We start from the raw sequence: 19,417 nt of genomic DNA on the forward strand, positions 1-19,417 counted from the left end.
AAGTAATCATTTTTATGGTCCGTATGTTACAGATAAGGAAACAGAGGCTAGATAGGTTAAGTGTCTTGTCCAAGATTATAGAACTAGTAAGCAGAACAGATAAGATTTGAATATCAGAAGTCTAGCTCCAGAGTTTGTGTTTGGAATACTACACTGCTTCTCTGGTAACCAAATATATGCAGTGCCCTCCTACACATCCTATGTATATGCACAGATGATATTTAAGTTTCTGAATTTAAAAACATTACGCAAAGTAAAAAATATTTATAAAAAGCAATCTTGGAAAATATTTACACTATATATTATAGACAAGGTACAGAATTTTCAAATATGCAAATAATGTACAAAGCACTAACAAACGGATGACAAAAAGGAAGGAAAAAGAGGCCAACAAAAATAGAAAGACATGAACAAGCTGTTGATTGAAAACAAATACCAATGGCCAATAAGCTTATATGTGCCATTCATCTTGAAAAAGTACCAGTTAAAACAATGATAAAATATCACTTTTGTCTACCACACTGTCAAGTATTGAAAAGTTTAATAAAAATCAAGGTTTTGAACAAGTTGAGGAAAAACAGACACATACTACTGTCAAAAGTGTAAACTGGTAGAAGTTTGACATGGTGATTTGGCAGCATCCATCAAAAAAATTAACGTAACTATCATTTGACCCATTAATTACACCTCTAAGTATTTATTCCATAGATGGAATGAGTGGCTGAAGATACATATGCACCAGAATGTTTGCTGCATCAGTATTTATAACAGTGGTGTTGAAGTATAGTCTATATGATGATGACAATTCACCAGTTGTTGGTTATTAGTCTGCGAGGAGATAAGGGATCGGAATATACATCAACTAAGAGTACTGTGAGTTCACGTGACATTTTTTTTCATAGAAGTTTTTCGTGCAGTATGTTGGTTTATATTTGGGGCAAGCTCCTTATCTCAGTGTGAAATAGCACTTTGAATAGCACTAGTTTATAATAACTAAAAAATGGAAATAACCCAAAAGTCCACCCAGGAGGTATTTGCTAAGCAAATCATATTAGATACAAAATAAAATTCTACACATTCACTTAAAATAATGAACTCTACACACACACACACACACACACACACACACGATGGAATGGAAAAAAATATTGCAGAACAATATGAATATAGTAAGAAGTGCAAGATGAAAAAGTACAATTTTGTGTATGCATTGAGTTTCCGAAAATACACACAAGACATTGTTAACCATGGTTATCTTTGGGGTGTGGGATGGGGTCATGGGGAGATAGGGTACGGAGTTTTTTACCTTATGCCCTTCTACACTGCTTACATGTTTCTACAACTAGCATAAGTTACATTTGTACTTTTTCAAAACATGATTTCAAATTTTAAATTTTATTTAAAAGTTGTGAATATAAGTCAGAATGAGACTCACTGCAGATCAAATTTCCAGAAACTGGCTTTGGGCTGCAGTTTGTTTCAGAAGACTTACTGAGGCAATCTTTGCATGAATTTCCACGGAGTCATCTGTGTAAAGATGTAAAAAGCACATCAGCTTGTTTGTCCAAACTCAGAAATTGGTTTTTCTCACCTTAAAAAAAAAGAGTTTATTATGGGCAATGCATACACTTCTCAAACCAAATTTTTAGTCCATTTCTAAGATGTGTCTGAATAGTCAGGATTCTGTCCCTGCAGTGTGACAATCACTCACCTTATTCTGACCATAATTGTTATAAAGAAGTATAGGATCAGGAGACTGTTCAGGAAGGCCCAAAGATGGTAGACCACAGTATGAATTGGACAAAATCTGGGGGTCCTACATGCTTCATGGACGCCACAGTTTATATTGCCAAAACTTACGGGATATTAGGCCTTTCTGAGTCATCTGGAACACATTAATAATCATTACCAGTTGTACAGTACATGCAGTTTGCAAAGTACTTTTATATCCACTGTCTTACTTAATCCTCACAACAGATCTTTGGAGTAGGTGAATTTCATAGATCAAATTTTATAGATGCAAACACTGGGTATACAAGGCTTATTGCTTATTCCCCAAAGTCACTAAGCAGCGAAGAGGCAAAGCCAGGTTATGCCAGTCCAAGTTCTTACCACCACCCCGCACTGCTTTCCAAGGCATGGCCGACCTAAGCTGCCCCAGACAGAAGAGTCTGGGAGGCTTGCTTATTCTCTGTGTTTATTTGCATGATGTTATGCTGTTGAGCTGGAGGAGTTTAAAAGCAGACCATGGCTGTTGCCACTGTTTGTTAAACACTGCTACTTGGAGCAAGCAGAGAACACAGACCGCAGCTTGAGTTCTTAGTCATCTTGAAGAAGATCAGGCAGGATGAATACAGGGAAAAGCAATTCTAGTTGATATGGATGAAGGAAGCTCTCGCACATGCTGTTTTCTATTGGTATGTCTGTTCTTTCCTACCTTTGTTCTACTTTGTGCTTTTCTCCATGAAGTTCAAAGTAATGATAATAAAATGATCTTTCTTGAAGGTGTTCCCAACTCTGATCCCAACTGTTAGTACTTCAAATGTTTATTTATATTTTTCAGGGAAAGAGTGCATGTACATGTTGGGGGAGGGGCAGAGGAAGAAGGAGAGACAGAGAGTCCCAAGAAGGCTCCATGTTCTCAGCACAGAGCCTCATGTGGGGCTTGATCTCACGAACCATGAGATCATGACCTGAGCCGAAGCCAAGAGTGGGGTGCTTAGCCAATTGAATCACCCTGGAACCCCAACTATTATTACCTCACAGCAGTCTTTCGTGTCAGATAGCTTTCCTTTCCCAAGGCTCTTCATTAAACTATCCTTTTCTCATATTCCATGTGTATTTCTACTTGCACTCAAACCTTATATAGAGGAATTATAATTATATGATAACACTTTCCATTTATTAAGCACCTTTTAATACCAGGCACCGTGGTAGGCACTTTATATATCCTATGTGATGATCTCTAAACCTTGTATCAAATCAAGGTATGACTCATTCTTCTCACTTTGCAGATGAAGAAACCCAAGCCCAGAAGTGACTGAATCTGGATCTTATAGTAGTGAGTGGGAAGAGCTGAGATTCAAACATAGATCTGTCTAGCTTGAAAGTCAAGATTGTCTCCAGTACATACATAGCACATGGTAATAATGCTTATTGTCATAGCTACTGAAAGAAGGTATTTAGTGAAAATGTTCATTTTGAAGTTATGTATTTTAACAGCATCATACTCTCTTTTCCTCGGCTCTTAAAAGGTGGGTTGGTGGTCTAAGGTGATGAAAGTCAAACCTAATACAAATGCAGTACTCCCATATCATATCCCTTACCAACCTAAAGAGAGTTACAACATATAATGGACCCTTCTGTTCTTTCTCCACCTGGTCAACTCTCAAAGGAAAACAAAATTCATATGATCATTGAGGTCTAGAAATTAACTTTTATTTTCAATCTGTCAAGAACTCCTGGCAGTTATTAATTTTATTAAAATGATTACATATGGCAAAACAAAGAATAGAGGTAATTCTATTTCTCTACAACATAAATTATGAGTTAGATTCTTAGCTGCTGGCTCAGCATTGTTCAGGATTCTTTTAAAGGATTTGGGAGGGGAGACTTTAATTTCCAGAAAATGTTAAAGCAGCAAGAGAAAAAATAAATTAAGAGTAATTGCAAATGGAGATATTGCCAAGGATGTCCTAATTATAAAATCTTCTTGATGTGTTTATAGGCCAGATTCCAAGGTTTGGTATTAAAAAAAAAATCATGTGAAAGCTCTCCTATATTGGCTTGTCATCCATATTTTATATCATAGAGCAAATCTGCTGATTCTTTTTAAAAAGATGGCAAAAGTGAATTATGACTAATTCAAACAAAAAACAACCAGCATCCATTCATCTAACTGAAATATGTCAAAACAAAATCAATTTTATTAAAATATTTAATACCAGAATAACTTATAATAGTATGAAAAAGAGTGAAGTACTTGTCCTTAGTTTTCTCTGACATGATCACATTTTGACAAATTAATTTATAAAGATTCCAAAGTTTTTATCATGGATCCGTAACTACTTAAGGATGTAAACCAAAAGAACTCATACTTCATCCGATCATACAGTCATAACTTAACATATCTTGCTTTGCACTTACTGTTACTGCAAACAGCAATTTAGAAAACAAAGTAAAAATATATATATACAAAATATTTTTATATCAAATTATCTTCATTACACTAAATAAACCCAATCCCCAAATGCTATGTTACATGAAAAAGTGTCCTACAATTTATATCAAGAATGATATTGTCCATGTATCAACTAGAGCAGCCTTTGGTTTTAAAAGCGTTTTGCAAAATAAGGAAAAATATCACCACACGGCTGCACTACTGGCTCTCATTCACACTCACAAAAATGCTTTCCAGTTAAAAAAAAATTACAAAATAGATTACATACCCAGAAAAAACATCCCACCATAAAAGAGTCAAATCCTTTTTTACTTCTCTGTAGCACATATACTCTGTTATATTTGGCATCTCTGGTGTTTATTCAAGTTTCAAGTCTCCCCAAGCTGATTAGAATATTATTGTTTGATTGAAACCTATATTCTTCTTTCTTGATATTGATTATTCTCACTCAGTGATAGTCTAATTTAGAAACAAAATGTTCTTTCTTTTAATGCATGATTTCACTTAATTTTTACTTAAATGTCCTACTTGGCAAATTCAAAGACTGTCAATGTTTTGTTTTCCATATGTTTTAAATTTAAAAATCAATTTTATGTCTGTATATGTATATTCACATAGAGATACATTTCTTTCATTGTCTTGTTCTCGTTGCAATATAAATTGTCCATCAGCAATTATAATTTGAAATGAACCAAATAAAGGGTTTTCAGCCATTCCATATGAAAAAGTTTCCATCACAAAAAGCACTGACCTCTAATGCAAACAGGATTATGTGTTAAAACTAAACTACAGGTTTAGTTCTGCACAGGAAAAATCTGAGTAACTTACGTAATAAAATTTTAAAACACTTATGCAAAACTTAAGAAAGAGAAAATCCAAATTACTTCTAAAGGGCATTGTGGTGTTTCCCAGCAGTGCTTGGAAAAAGTTTTCCAGATCACAACGGATTCACTGGGATTCTTCTTAAATAAACATATTATGTGATTGCCGCTCCTTTCATTTTGGACCTTTGTAGTGTGTCAGATAGGCAGGCAAGATACATGCATGAAATTCTCACTGTCACTCTGAAAAGCATGCTGAACAATTTTAAGTACTGCAGCAGTTTTTTGTTTTTTAAAGGAACATCTCATTTGGGCTGTGTAGATTTCCAAGTTTTAACATGTGAATTACTGAAAACATTTTGAGGGCTTTCAGCAGTTCTGGTTTCTGTCCTGAAATGGTTAGGCCCATCTGGAAGGACACACACGGACTAACAAGCATTGTGGCGTTGTCATTTGAGGCACAGCAGCTCTGCTGTGCCCACGTTGTTGCTTATTTTGGGGGGAAGCAAGGCACTTACTGTAATGGCAATGCAGACACTTTATGCATAGTTTGAGTAACATAAAATAAGTTACTACTTTTGATTAAAGTGAGGTTTTTATAATTTATATGTCTCTTATAGAAGCAACTAAATGATATATTTAGGATAATTAAAAACAAGAAGAGGTTTGAAAGGGAGTCATTTTCACTTTTGCTTCGGCTCTTAAGATGAGGGTTGATGGGAAAACACTGACACGAAGAGCAGCCGTAGGTCTGAAAAGTGACAAACCCTTAAAATGGCTGAACCAGTGGCACTTTGACCGTCTTTACTTCTGCTATATGTGATGACTTCTGGATGATGCAGCTGGTTGTTCCCTGCAGTGTGTCTTTGCCCTGTGCAAGATTGGTTAAGGCCATCGCTGCATTAATCTCCTTCCAGTATGTATCGTCCTTGCTTGGTCCCTTCCTATTGGCTGCACTGGATTTAAGCAAAAAAGAAAGAAAATGATCAAACTCATTGCAGCATACACAGAAAATGCCATCAGCGAAACGCATAAATGGCAAATAAAAACATATTTCTCACCTGTCACCCTTATTGGATCCATTTTCCAGAGCGTCTGTAAAGACAAGCAAAAATTCAATTACTTTTCTTTTTTTCTTTCTTTTTTAACGTTAGGAGCTGCATCATTAATTTACCGGCATAGAGATTCATCAGGAAATCTGGTTGAAATTAATTAATTTTTTTTTACAAAGAAAAAGTAGTTTAAATTAAGATACAAAAGAAATCTCTTTGCAAAGAAGCAGGATGAGAACAGGTAATAAAGAATTAAAAATAGCTTTCATAAGTAAACAAAAATCTGATGTTAATGTATGCTGAAAAATTGGGCCTTTTCATGAGGAGGAAGACAGCACAGGGACAGGAACACTAGCTCTTCCTGGGCCAGGTTCTGGTCTCACTCCCTCACTCACCTGCTGTCTACCTTTGGATAGACTATGATGCCCCCACAGTCTGGGATGCAGTTTCCTCAACTATAAAATAAGGGAGTTCCCAGAAGATCTTTAGAGCGCCTCTGTGATTTCATGGGACTCAAACCTTCATCCCAGAAAAAGGACTGGCAAATAGTTCCCTCTGACTAGCTAGCCAGAGTGACAGATTCAACACTGGCAGCAGCACTGGACTTCTGGCATGTTAGAGTAAGCAGACATCAGTCTTCAAGCTGCAAAGGAAACCCTCTTACTGTAGGAAATGAGCATTAGGGTGTGAGCTTTGCTTATGCACTCTCTCTATTGGTGTAGATTCCCTCCCTCTCTCAGGCACTAACGTCTACCAATGCAAACATCGTTATCAAGAAGGACGAAGTGGCCTCTTGGTCTTGATTAAATCTCCCTACGTAGCTCTCAGGCTAAAAGAATATGGTATTGGGAACACAAAAAATAGACATGCTGGAGGGAAAGATGCTCAGAAGGTAAAGAGGGTCCGCTAGCATGGCATGGGAAGTGGGGACAAAAGAGTAGAATTGAAACTCCCCATCAGCCTACGAGTCTCCAAAACTAGGTTAAGTCACCACCACCACCACCATCATCATCAACAACTATAGCTACAGAGTGAGGCACTTTGCCCCACACAGGAAACATGAAAAACACAATGTGTGCTCAAGGCCTTCTTCTGTTTCTATGGCCTTTGGAAAGCTGTCTTTTGCTGCCTGCAGTCCTCTCCCTTTGTTTTACCTCCCCCCAGCTCAAAAGGTAGTTTTTTTTTTTCTCTGCAATGCTCAAGGCTAGTTGGGTCAGACAGCATAATTTCCAGATTTGGGCTCTAAGAGAGTCATGGGACTTGAGAATAAGAGCATCAACATAATCATAATACAGTGTGACCAGGATAAAATTCTCCAAGGAAGATATGGTCAAGAGAAAATGATTAAATGTCCATGGAGATGAGGCAGCTGAACTCCTATGTCCTTTAGGAAGGAAAAAGAATTGGGAAAGCCTGTTAGTGCATCCTGAGTCAGGCCTCAGGTCGCTGTGAGCTCTTTTGGATCACCCTTGCTAGAGACCCAGGAAGTTAAAAAAGAAAGAAGGCAAGTAAACAAAACAAAAACATAAATGACAAGGTTGTTATGAAGAATAAACGAGATGTTATGTGTCTGGCCCCAAACAGAACAACAAACATTAGTCTCTTTCTTTGATCTTTCACTTATCCTTTGGGGAAATAGCTGGGTCTGTGAGCAGATGGATGGTCACCATCTGGATCTTCTGGTCCCTACTAGGTTGCCCTGGATGGTTAGCTATATTTCTGCTGCTTTTGATATTTTGAATTATAAGATTACTTATGTAATTGGAGGCAAAGAATGACAAGTTTTAATTCATGGAACTCCAATAATCTTAGTTTACAGGTCACTTTCTATGTGCTAGGCACTATTCTAAACACTTTGTGTCTTAGCTTATTTAGTATTAGTGACTTTCTATGTGCACAGTATGTCTCTGTTATGTCCGCTAAGTCATTCTTTGTTTCATACTATTATCTGTAAATCTTTACTCAGGAATGACAGAGACAAGGCACTACTAAAACAGAGAACAAGTCAAGGCCTTTGTTTAGGAGGAGGGAAGCCAGCAACATTGGATATTTTACAGAGGAAAAAAAAAAAGATCTAGGCCTTTGCTCAATTTTGCCCACAAATTGCAACAATTCTGTTGCCAAAGTGAAGCAATAGGTTATGGAGATATTTATTCAATGGAAAGACTTGGCAAAAGCAGAATAAGTTCCATGAAGCTTAAATAACATTAGGGAAATAACAAAACATAATTTAGAAAAGACCATGTAACTGATGCTCTGGCTTACAAACAAAGCAGTCTCACAGATTCAAAGAGGACCAGAGTCAGATTCCCTACCTGAATGGTCAACCCGAGAGTGATTGCTGCATAGATGACAAGAAGGAAGCCTGGGGCTATCAAATATGTAATGGGTTACAGAACCCAGAAATGCCCTAAATGAGTGGAGGAGCCTGCACGTGAAAGGGGAACATGTAATTCACTGTTAAGGTCCATGGAGAGCTTGCATTTAAGACGAAGAGTGAACTTGTATGTCCTGCAGCCCCATTTATGGCTGGATACTGCTGGCACTCCCTGGGGCTGCCTCCCTGAACTCATTCCACTGAGAAACAAGTTTACTACAGCCAACTGTGAAATTATAAAACTCTGCTTACTCTTGGGGTGTATGTGTTTTACAGTTTGGTGCCTATGAAAATACCTTTGAAGTGTAAAACATAGATTCCAATGCCTGTTTGGGTATTCTTAATTAGTTTCACAAATTTCAACAATATGCTCGCCTGTATTCAAAAGAACGCATCCTGTATTTTATTTCTCAGGCAGATGGGTATGTTTAATGTCATTAGGTATGGATTTAGGTTTTTCCCCATCAACAGTAGAAAAGTCTTCATTAAAAAGTAATGAACAGAAGAAAACATTTTGCTTCTCTATCAATAGCAATGCTAAAACAGTGTGTAACAAAACTCAATGTCAAACATTTCAAACCAACAAGAAAGAGGTGACCACTACTTTTTTTTTTTTTTTTGGTGGGGGAGGAGTCTCCGTGTCCAGGGTGCTTTTGGTTTAAACATAAATTGGTATTAGGAGGACATGCTTTTCCTGTTGCTGTTATTGGTGAGTTGCCTGCTGTCACTAGGATATTATGCGTCCAAGAGCCACCTCCTTCAGAGCTGGGTGTTCTAGTTCCCAGAAGAACCAGCAACAGGAAGATAGCAAACAGGGGTCGTTTTACTCTGAAACATTTGTGCTTTTGTAGGAAAGCAAAGGACAATCAAGATCTGGTAGTTTGGGGAGACTGTTTTTCTATTCCTCATGTGGAGATGAAATCTGGGGAGATACCCCAGCTATTTTAGAGAACTGATATCATTTGAGGGGAACTCAGAAAATTTACAATCCACTCGTTATATTCAATAACTGTATTAAACGTGAAGATGTTTTTTTCTTATGCTGGCTCTTATCTGATTCAAGTATTTTGTGTCTTTTCAGCCAATAGTTAAGAGCAGTGGGTCTACGGACCCATCACCAGGGCTCAGGGGGCTCATGCCACTTCTGTCACTACAGACAGGTGGTCTCACAGGCTCGCCTCCAGAAGTGGCATCGAGGAACAATCTGACAGGAGAAGGAAGGATTCTGTAATGCTGCTGAAAAGAGAGAAATCTGAAGTCTGAGCCAGAGCAGACGTTTCACTGCTGTTAATTAACATGCACAGACTTAGGGTCTGACTGCCCCACATTCAGCTCAGCTGTATCTCTCACTCTGCAAGTAGCTTGGCTCGGCCTCTCCAAAGTCTGGGCTAAAACGCCTTTTTAGATTGTAAGGTTCCAAAAATCAGCTACGCTGTCAATTACCATAAAAGCAACTGGTTGGCAGGAACAACTTATTGAACCAGCCAAAAGAGCGTGTTTTAAGACCAAAAAAGAAAAGGAAAGAAAAAAAGAGGTGCGTAGTTAGGAAAATCTTGGATGCCGTAAAACCCAAACCATGTTAAAACTTAAAGTGGGGCTATCCTCAGTTTGGACATGTGTTTCCTTATAAAGTTACGTAGAGAAACAATTATATTGAAAACCACTTCTATTGCAATTCGAGATGTGTAAGCACCGAGCTCTGTGGGCAAAGTGTCCACTCAATTTTGATAAGTGCAATTTAGAAACGTATTAGTTCTGATATATATTCCTGAAGTAAAGAGTTATAGTCATAAAAAGAGACAAAAATATGGCCAAATCTGTTTCTCTGAGATTTTTTTTCCAAATGTAATCAATAAGCCCTAAAGTTAGGAATGTTTCAAAAATTCTGCAAATGTGAAGTAGTAACTCACACCACTGAAATGTAAATAAAGAATATAAGGATTAAAAAAAATAATCTAAAAATCATGCTTTATGTATTTCCCTAACTTAAAATGGAGACAGTCAGAGCTCCAGATGCTTGACAACTGTGTTCTTTCACACTGTGTCCGTTTTGGGGCTATTACTGCGAACAGCAGGTGTGGACAGCCAGGGTTTGATGTGTTTCTGATCTTGGACGTCCTGAGAGCCCCCGGGACGCCAGATCAGTTTCTGGAGTGATTTACATACTTGGAACAACTGAAGTAAAGAACGCAACCCTGGCGAACTGGGCAGACGGAAGACCTCTCTGAAGATTACAAACTACTGATGGCTCAAAATCTGCAGGACCTTACACCAAATGGACGGAGCGATCCTTGGGGCTCCCTGCTCCCACTTTCCATGGTCTCTATCTCTACTTCCCCCACATACTACTAGATCCAGGCAGGGCCACACACACACCTACAGATTGTGACTCTATGCTTCTTTGCTTTTAAAATTAGCATTGATGGGGAGCCTGGGTGGCTTGGTTGGTTGAGCATCCGACTTCAGCTCAGGTCATGATCTCGCAGTTGGTGAGTCCCAGCCCCGCGTCGGGCTCTGTGCTGTCACCTGGGAGCCTGGAGCCGGCTTCGGATTCTGTGTGTGTCTCTCTCTCTGCCCCTCCCTTGCTTACACATTCTCTCTCTCAAAAATAAAACATTAAAATTTTTTTAAAATTAGCATATGCTGTTTTTCTCTAATAAGAAAGGAACACAGGTTCACTGCAGAAAATCTGGGGAAAAATATACAAGAGAGAAAAAAAGGAAATTTAGGGATAATGAATATAATATTTGTATATATGGCTTTCCAAGCAAGTTTATATACGTTTTTAAAAATGGGGTCATTCCGTACATGTTTGCTTTTTTTCACTGAACTTCTACTTTTGCCTTACACTTTGTTAATAAATAAGGTAATAATCTGCCATTTGGCTTTCCCTGATGTGACAATGGTTTTTGTCTGTGAAATAGAAACAGATTGAAAGAATTCAAAATCCGGCTTCATCTAGTTTAAACTTGAATATTGACAGACCCCGATGTTACATGAAGGGGTTATCTTTAAAATAAAGTAAACAATTACTAACATTGATTGAATGCTTATTCAGATTCCAGGCACTATGCCAGGAGCTCTAAACCGTTATCTGCTGAAATGCTTACAATAACTTTGTGGAAGAACATCATGGCCCTTATTTACAAATGACACTGTAGCTTAGAGGGGTCCAGAAACTTACAAAGGACTCAGTTTGGCAGTGGGGGTGGTGAGTCTCAGCTCTACATCAGTTGACTCTGAAAGTCATGTTTTTTTTTTTTTAACTCTTGCATTCAATTATTTGAGTGCTCTCTGTTGATAAAGCCACCTTCAAAGACCACGGCAAGGTTTAATGCACTGTTTACATGGAAAGCCTGTGGAATGACAACCTATTAAAAATCTATTGGAGCGCCTGGGTGGCTCAGTCAGTTAGACGTCTGACTCTTGACTTCAACTCAGGTCATGATCTCATGGTTTGTGAACTCGAGCCCCACATTGGGCCCTGTGCTGGCAGTGTGGAGCCTGCTTGGGATTCTCTCTTTCCCTTTCTCTCTGTCCCTCTCCCACTTGTTCTCTCTCTTTCTCTCTCTCTCTCAAAATAAGTAAAAATAAGCTTTAAAAAATCTATTAAGCACATTTTCTGTTCTTTTTGTTAGTATTTTAGACCACAGAGGTGCAAAAAGAGACTTTTTTTCTGCCTATAATGTCATCTGTAATATAAAAAAAAAATCTGTCCAAATCACAGAGTAGGAACTCTAAGCTCTCTTGAGCTCTTCCCCATGCTTTAATTAGGGTGACATTTTAATAGATGTGATAGCCTTATAACCACTCTTCTCTTGACCAGAGTGAATTACTGCTAAATAACTCCTAGACAGCTGTGGCTGCATCACTTTTAGAGGAAATTTCTGTGGTTAGCCATTCTTTGGGGGTAGTTGGAGCTTCTGAATGAGTAATGATAAATCATTCTAAGTGAAGTCTGCCCCAATAGGAAGGAAAAAAAAATACCCAACAACCTGTAACACTTATCTTTTGATGACTGAACTGCTTCTTCCAGTTCTACCACAACCAAAAGTGGGTTCTACTCGAATACTTCAGCATGACAGGACAAGATTGTAACTGAACTTGGGGAGGTACCACGGACATTGCTCATTGAGTTTTGAGAGCCTTGAGGTGGGGGAGTTTTGAAAGCTTTCTGAATAGTGAGAATTATAAAATGAAACCCACCCCATCTTCATGGGTAGAGTTAGTATTTTTTCCCCCTTTTGCAATATGCTAGCTAAATTATTTATCCTGAGGCCTTAAAGAATGAGTGGCTTCCAAAATCATTTCAGAGTTTGAAGAAAAATCTTTTCCAAAAATTAAGCCAGTGTTTCCTCCAGCCATGACTTCTACCATCTGGCCCAAAATTCTTTTCCTTCCTGCTACCTCTCATGTGGGCTGGCCCCTCACTATGGCTAATGATGCCCAGATGTCCTGGATCCACAGGATCCCCACCTTCAGCTGCCTCTCTGTCAATGCATCATCTCCTCTAACTCCTGCCAGGAAATAAAAATTGGAAACCACACCCCTCTCTTTTGAACCAATCACGAAGAGCTCCCTGGTCAGGGTGTAGGTAAGTTGATATCTCAAAGCTTTCAGGATAAGATTATATTTCCATTAACAACAACAGAACATCTTTATTGTTTCCGTAGTACCCATGTCTGCGTGTAAACCTGTAAAAGTGTTGCTTGGCTCCTTATTGGTCAGGGAGTAGTAGCCTTGAGGGCGTTCCTTAGCTCCCTTTCTTACTGTGAAACAGGTATTCTGACCTCATTAGTCTAGGCTGGAGGACTAAAGGTGTAAGAAGTGGGATTTGTAACTTGAAAGTAACTTTTCAATAAGCAGAGTACCACCCAGTTATAATGTCTCAACTTCACTTTTAATCTTTTTCACTAAATATATTAAATATCCTTGATGCTAAGTTATTCTGCATATTCCTATCTGCTAAGATTGCTCCTCTATGATCTCAAAGACTCCACCTTCCCAAAGTCTAAAACATTCAGTCTGAAACTTCACTTTGAAGATTAGAATGCAGTCTATGGGGAGGAAATTGTTGGTGAATGACCAGAAAGGGGGTCTGGAAATGTTAAATATTCTCATTTCTATTCTTAGCTCATCGCTATTAACTACGAGGGTGGTCTGGTGTGAGGCATGGAGGCAGCTCAGGGCAGTGGTTGGAGCCCAGACCCTGGAACTAGAAGCAGGAGTTGGATCCCTGCTCTAACACTTACTATCTGTGTGACAGCTGGCCAGCTCCTTGACTTCTCTGTGCTTCAACTTTGTCACCTATACAATGGGGCTAACAGTACTAGACTCATAAGCTTCTTATGAGGACCATATGAGTGAACATTTTCTGAAAGAGAAGGGAACCTGAGTATATATACCAAACACTATATAAACCCTTGTAAAATAATAATAATAAAAAAATTAACCTCCTTTCTGACTTTTTTACATCTAAGATATGGGGTTGAATGTAGTCACTAGGAAAATTAGTATGGTTCAGAGATTTAATAAGAAAACCATTATGTAGGGGCGCCTGGGTGGCTCACTTGGTTGAGTGTCTGACTCTTGATATTGGCTGAGGTCATTATCTCACGGTTCATGGGATCAAGCCCCACGTCAGGCTCTTTGCTGACAGCATGCAGCCTGCTTGAGATTTTTTTTCTCCCTCTCTCTCTCTGCCCCTATACCCCACCCCACCCACCCCCACCCCCTGTACGCATGCTATCTCTCTCAAAATAAATAAAATAATTAAAAAAAAAAAAAAAAGAAAACCATTATGGAAGAACAAAATACTTTAACTCTGGGCAAAGCCCATAGCTCAGATTCATGGATTAAGTGTGCAGAATCTATCATCTTCAAGGACAAAATGGCTTTTCTGATGTAGTTTTGTGCCAAACTAACACAACATGCCAAGATAAAGAATCCTGGAGCCACAAGAAAGAATAGCTACAAACTTTAAGTGTCTAATGGATTCTGTTACTCCATTTTCTCAAGGGGAATACTGGAGATGTTACCCAAAATGTTTCATCCATGAAAGCTAGGTTTCCAGCCAAAGTCTCAGAAAGTGACTTCCTAACGATGCATGAATAACTTCTGTGTGTGCCTGTGTGTTGCAAGGAGCATTAATTGTTTATAAAATCACTCCTTTTACATGCAAGTTGGGCTACTAGTTCTGACAACTGAATGGACTTACCAATTCTTAGCTAAATCTTAATTTTGGTCCAAAGTTGATATCGATACTCATTCTCTAAATTCTACAATAGCACAAGAACTCTTTCTTCCGAGATCAATTTTATAGCTGCCACACTGTAGTTCTAGAAGGTTGACTTGTTTAATGAATATATAACTGCATAGTATTAGGTTATGAAGTATTAATATGTGTTTCTTCAGCAAAAAGAAATGGAAAATATGCATTTGTAATAATCTAGAAACTGGCTGGAGAGTGTGGCTCCATCTATGTATTTTTAAGCTCTTCAGTATCTCTGAAAAACCATCAGAAAGGATTTTTCCTTTGATATATGAACCGTAGTGTATCTTTGAATTGGCTCACATTTTTGCCATGCTTTTCAAATTCCTCAAATTACCATCTCCAGAAATGGCACTGGAGACCAGGAGACCTTGCTGTTAAACCTGTCTGACTGCATTAACACCAGAAATGACACAGTAAAAGAGATGACGTTCACAAACTTCTTGGATCTTTCCGAGGAGTAAGTAGCAAATGACAGCTTCTCTACTCACAGTTCATCTGCTGTATTTATTAATAGAAAAGAAACATATTTTAGACATAAGATGAACAGTATTACCAGCCCTTCTACTTTTCAAATACATTTCAATGTTCTTAATATACTTAAAATGTTAAAACTGTACTTGGCATGTCAGTGTTCTATGTTCACACATTTCTACATTTAAAGGTTCTGTGATTTTCTGCTTTTCATTTCAGAAACAGTCACTTAAAGTCTCAAGTGGGGTGGGGAGGGCTTTGAAATGAAGATTGGGAATATTTTTGCCAATGATATTGAAGGACATGAGAATTTAAAAAAGGAAGTAGATGTAGGGTGCATCGATGACTCGGTTGGTTAAGCATTGGACTTGCGCTCAGGTCATGATCTCGTGGTTTGTGAGTTCAAGCCCCGTGTCAGGCTCTGTGCTGACAGCTCGGAGCCTGGAGCCTGCTTCAGATTCTGTGTCTCCCTCTCTCTCTGCCCCTCCCCTGCTCATGCTCATGCTCTGTCTGTCTCTCTCTCTCTCTCTCAAAAATAAATAAACATTTAAAAAATTAAAAAAAATGGAAGTAGGCATAAGGGGGAGGTAAAATTCCTTCCTATGCTTTGGCTGTGGTTGGAGTTCTCAGAGTATTTATTCCCAGTCTAGAGGTCTTCTGATGATCTGTTTTGACCAAGAGCATACCAAATACCCCGTGCCCCCCACTTTAAATCTTGCCAGAGGTATCCACTCTAGATTTTGTTCAGGAATCTACATCCCAGAGCATATATTAAATTCCAGTGGAATACAGATCCCAATCCACTATTATCACTTACATTTAGAACTACAAGAGATTTCTAGGAAAAAAAGTGGGGGATAAATTGCTGAATATTAATAAGTTGATTTGTTTGGGGGGCGGGAAACAAATACATTTTATGGATCAAAACCCACCTTTTTGTACAATAATTTGTTGAAGCACAGGATGTGTCCTAGGACTATAGGAAAATAGCCGACTCATGAGGTATGTGACCTTGTGTAAATTATTTATGCACACTGCATCCAAGTGTCTTCGTCTATAGCATGGGGATAATAGTAACACCTACTTCCCCCTGGGGTTGCTGTGAGGACTAAATGAGGTGTTAAACTCTTGGAACGGTGCCTGACCCGAAGGAAAGTCTATGGCGTCACGATTCCTGAAGTGAAGAAGAGACACTTGTCAGTCATTCTTCACCAGTCACAGGGCTATGTCGAATTCCATGGAGAGGCTAAGCCCCATAAGGGGCTTCCACCACCACGTCCTAACCTCTAACGCATATTCTCGAGATGGTGTAGAGCATTGGAATACACAAGGGAACTTCTCCAAAGGGCAGGCTCCTGGATCCCACGTCTGAGATGATGATTCTGTAGGTCACAGGGATGCCAAGGCACGTGCCTTTGAACAAACTCTGCAGGTGTTCTAATGCAGATGGGAAGAGGGCTGCCACTGGAGAAAACTGCTCTGGAGCATTAGGAGTGGCTAATTCCCAGCCACTGGAATTCTTGGGTTTTCACTCAAGTGTAGCAGCATGAGGCAGAATTTCTTTGGTAGTTTTCAAAAATCATTATGGATTCTTGGTGTTCCAACAAGGGTCAAATAACAAGGCTGTATTCAACAAACCAAGTTCTTGATTCTACCTTCATGTGAATAGGAAATATAACACTTTTGTTGGAAAATATTGTTCAGAAATGGGCACTCCAGCTTCAGAGATACTTTTTTACTATTTTTTGCTCAAAAAGAAATATAATAACACTAAAAATGACTTTTTAAAGATTTTTTATTCTTTTATTTTAAAGTAATCTCTACATTCAATGTGGGGCTCAAACTCACTAACCCAGATCAAGAGTCACATGCTCCACTGACTGAGCCAGCCAGGTGCCCCCCAAAATGCCTTTTTTTGGGGGGGATAAAACTTCACTTTACTTGCATTGCTTTCCCAGTTATTATAATTTTTAAATTTTTTTTAATGTTTATTTTTCAGGGAGACAGAGACAGAGTGTGAGCAGGGGAGGGGCAGAGAGAGACACACACACACAGAAATTGAAGCAAACTTCAGGCTCTGAGCTGTTAGCACAGAGCCTGATGCGGCGCTTGAACTCTGTGAACCATGAGATCATGACCTGAGTGGAAGTCCGATGCTTAACCCACTGAGCCACCCAGGCGGCCCCCCAGTTATTATAATTTTTGATATGCTATGACATATAATTAAGGGACAGTAGTTACAAATACAAACTTGAGAATAAAGAAACCCAAGATTTTCACTGTAATATATTACAGAATACTTCAGAAAAATCAAATCATCCTCTTCTAATTGGAACAGTGATGGTAACAATATACTGTTATAAGATCTGTGTTTTCTGTTTTGAAAATAAACATGTTGGCACAGCTCTATATTGCTGTGATGGTGGGGTCTTTATTTTTGTAACTCTTTTATTTTTTTATCTTTCCTTTGGGAAAATAGGGTGACAGTTAGTAATCCACATAGGGTCATCAAAAACTAATTATTCAACCTAACACAGAATTTTTTATTTCTAGGGTAGGATAATAAGCTTTTTTAAACTAAAGTAAACTTAGTTTCTGCTGCCTTTAGTAGAATATTTTATTCAGGCCTGTCTCAAAAAGAAAAGAGCATTGTTTTATTATACATCAACATAGTGATGAGGTTCTACAAACAGCTTTTGGCTATTTTTAATGTTATTTTTACAGCAACACTGAGACGTAGCTAGAGCTATATGATCTCTACACAGGAACACGGATAAGGGGTACAGAACCACCATGGAATAAGGATTAGGGGTACAGAACCACCATACACCAAGGCCAAAATCACTAAAATTGAATGCAGTGGTTATGATGTTGAATACAGTTCCGAAGAAGGATTGAGAGGGTCCTGTCCTAGATTTTCTTTTGAACAATGGCAGAATGCCAAGGCATCTGTGACCAAAGGACTGAAGAGAACCAGAGTGCTAATGGTGGTTGCCTCAAAGCCACCTAATGGTCCATGAGCAGGCTGAGAACTCAGAATGACTCTTGGCTGGGTGTCTGTGGAAGGGTGAGCTGAGAATGTTCTTTCCCCAGAGTATGCAGACTCATTCTGTGTTGAGGTCACTACTGCCAAGGGCCTACCAAAATTAGACATAGCAAGTCTAAAATGACAAATTTCCACCATAGCCTTAAGAAACGTAGTATTCAGGGGCGCCTGGGTGGCTCAGTCAGTTGAGCATTCGACTTTGGCTCAGGTCATGATCTCACAGGTCGTGGGTTTGAGCCCCACATAGGGCTCTGTGCTGACACCTCAGAGCCTGGAGCCTGCTTCGGATTCTGTGCCTCCCTCTCTCCCTGCCCCTAACCCACTCGCATTCTGTCTCTGTCTGTCTCAAAAATAAATAAACATTAAAAAAAATTTTTTTAAAATAAAAGAAATGTAGTATTCAGGAGGGGTACTTCTATGAGCATTACAAGTATTAAAAAAAAGAAACGTAGTATTCAGGAGGGGTACTTCTATGAGCATTACAAGTATTAAAAATGACAAGTATTAAAAATATAGTACTTAAGCATGGAAACAAATCATAAAGAGAAAAGCAATCACCCTTAAGATCATACATAAAAAACCCCAAAAACCAGAGCTCAATGACTACCAGGAAAGGAGAACAAGTACAAAATACAAAAAAGTTCTCGCGAAGCCATTTCATAACAATTTAAATACAAAAGAATGGCATGCTTTCATGATTTAAATATATTTAAATACAAGCAGCTACCATGCATATTGTCTTATAAATATCATATGCTATTATAAGTCAGGCACCTTTAAAAATAAAAAAGTAAAGATTTATTTTAGTCATTAAAAATTACTGATTTAGAGAAAGGAACGATGAACCTAATGCTTTTTCCAGATTAAAAGTAATCCTCTGCTATTCTTTATATTTTCTACCCCTTCCCATATTTTTTGGACTTTAGAGACATATGTAGTATTTTAACAAATAATACAAGCCATTTTTTTAAAGTTTATTCATTTAGTTTGAGAGAGAGAGAGAGAGAGAGTGCATGTGAGTGGGGGAGGGTCAGAAAGAGAGGGAGAAAGAGAATCCCAAGTAGGCTCTGTGGGGGGCTCAATCCCATAAACCGTGAGATCATGACCTGAGACAAAATAAAGAGTTGTATGCTCAACCAACTGAGCCACCCAGGTCCTCCTAAACCAATTTTAAACAAAAGAGAGATAGAAGGGAA

General features: G+C 38.6%; 1 protein-coding gene across 4 annotated transcripts in view; it reads right to left on the minus strand.

Annotated features, from left to right (window-relative positions):
- Positions 1-3,416: 3,416 nt before the first annotated feature.
- The window catches only part of MKX (mohawk homeobox), a 68,403-nt gene continuing 52,402 nt past the window's right edge, over positions 3,417-19,417 (minus strand). For all 4 annotated transcript variants that reach the window (XM_045463334.1, XM_045463335.1, XM_045463332.1 and 1 more), the window contains exons 6-7: positions 6,063-6,096; positions 3,417-5,957 (exon numbers count right to left, since the gene is read on the minus strand). In XM_045463334.1, the coding sequence (XP_045319290.1) occupies positions 5,771-5,957; positions 6,063-6,096 (221 nt within the window). In that variant the 3' untranslated portion in view covers positions 3,417-5,770. The remainder of the gene's footprint in view (positions 5,958-6,062; positions 6,097-19,417) is intronic.

Source organism: Leopardus geoffroyi, chromosome B4, assembly GCF_018350155.1.
Source record: "Leopardus geoffroyi isolate Oge1 chromosome B4, O.geoffroyi_Oge1_pat1.0, whole genome shotgun sequence".
NCBI lineage: Eukaryota > Metazoa > Chordata > Mammalia > Carnivora > Felidae > Leopardus > Leopardus geoffroyi.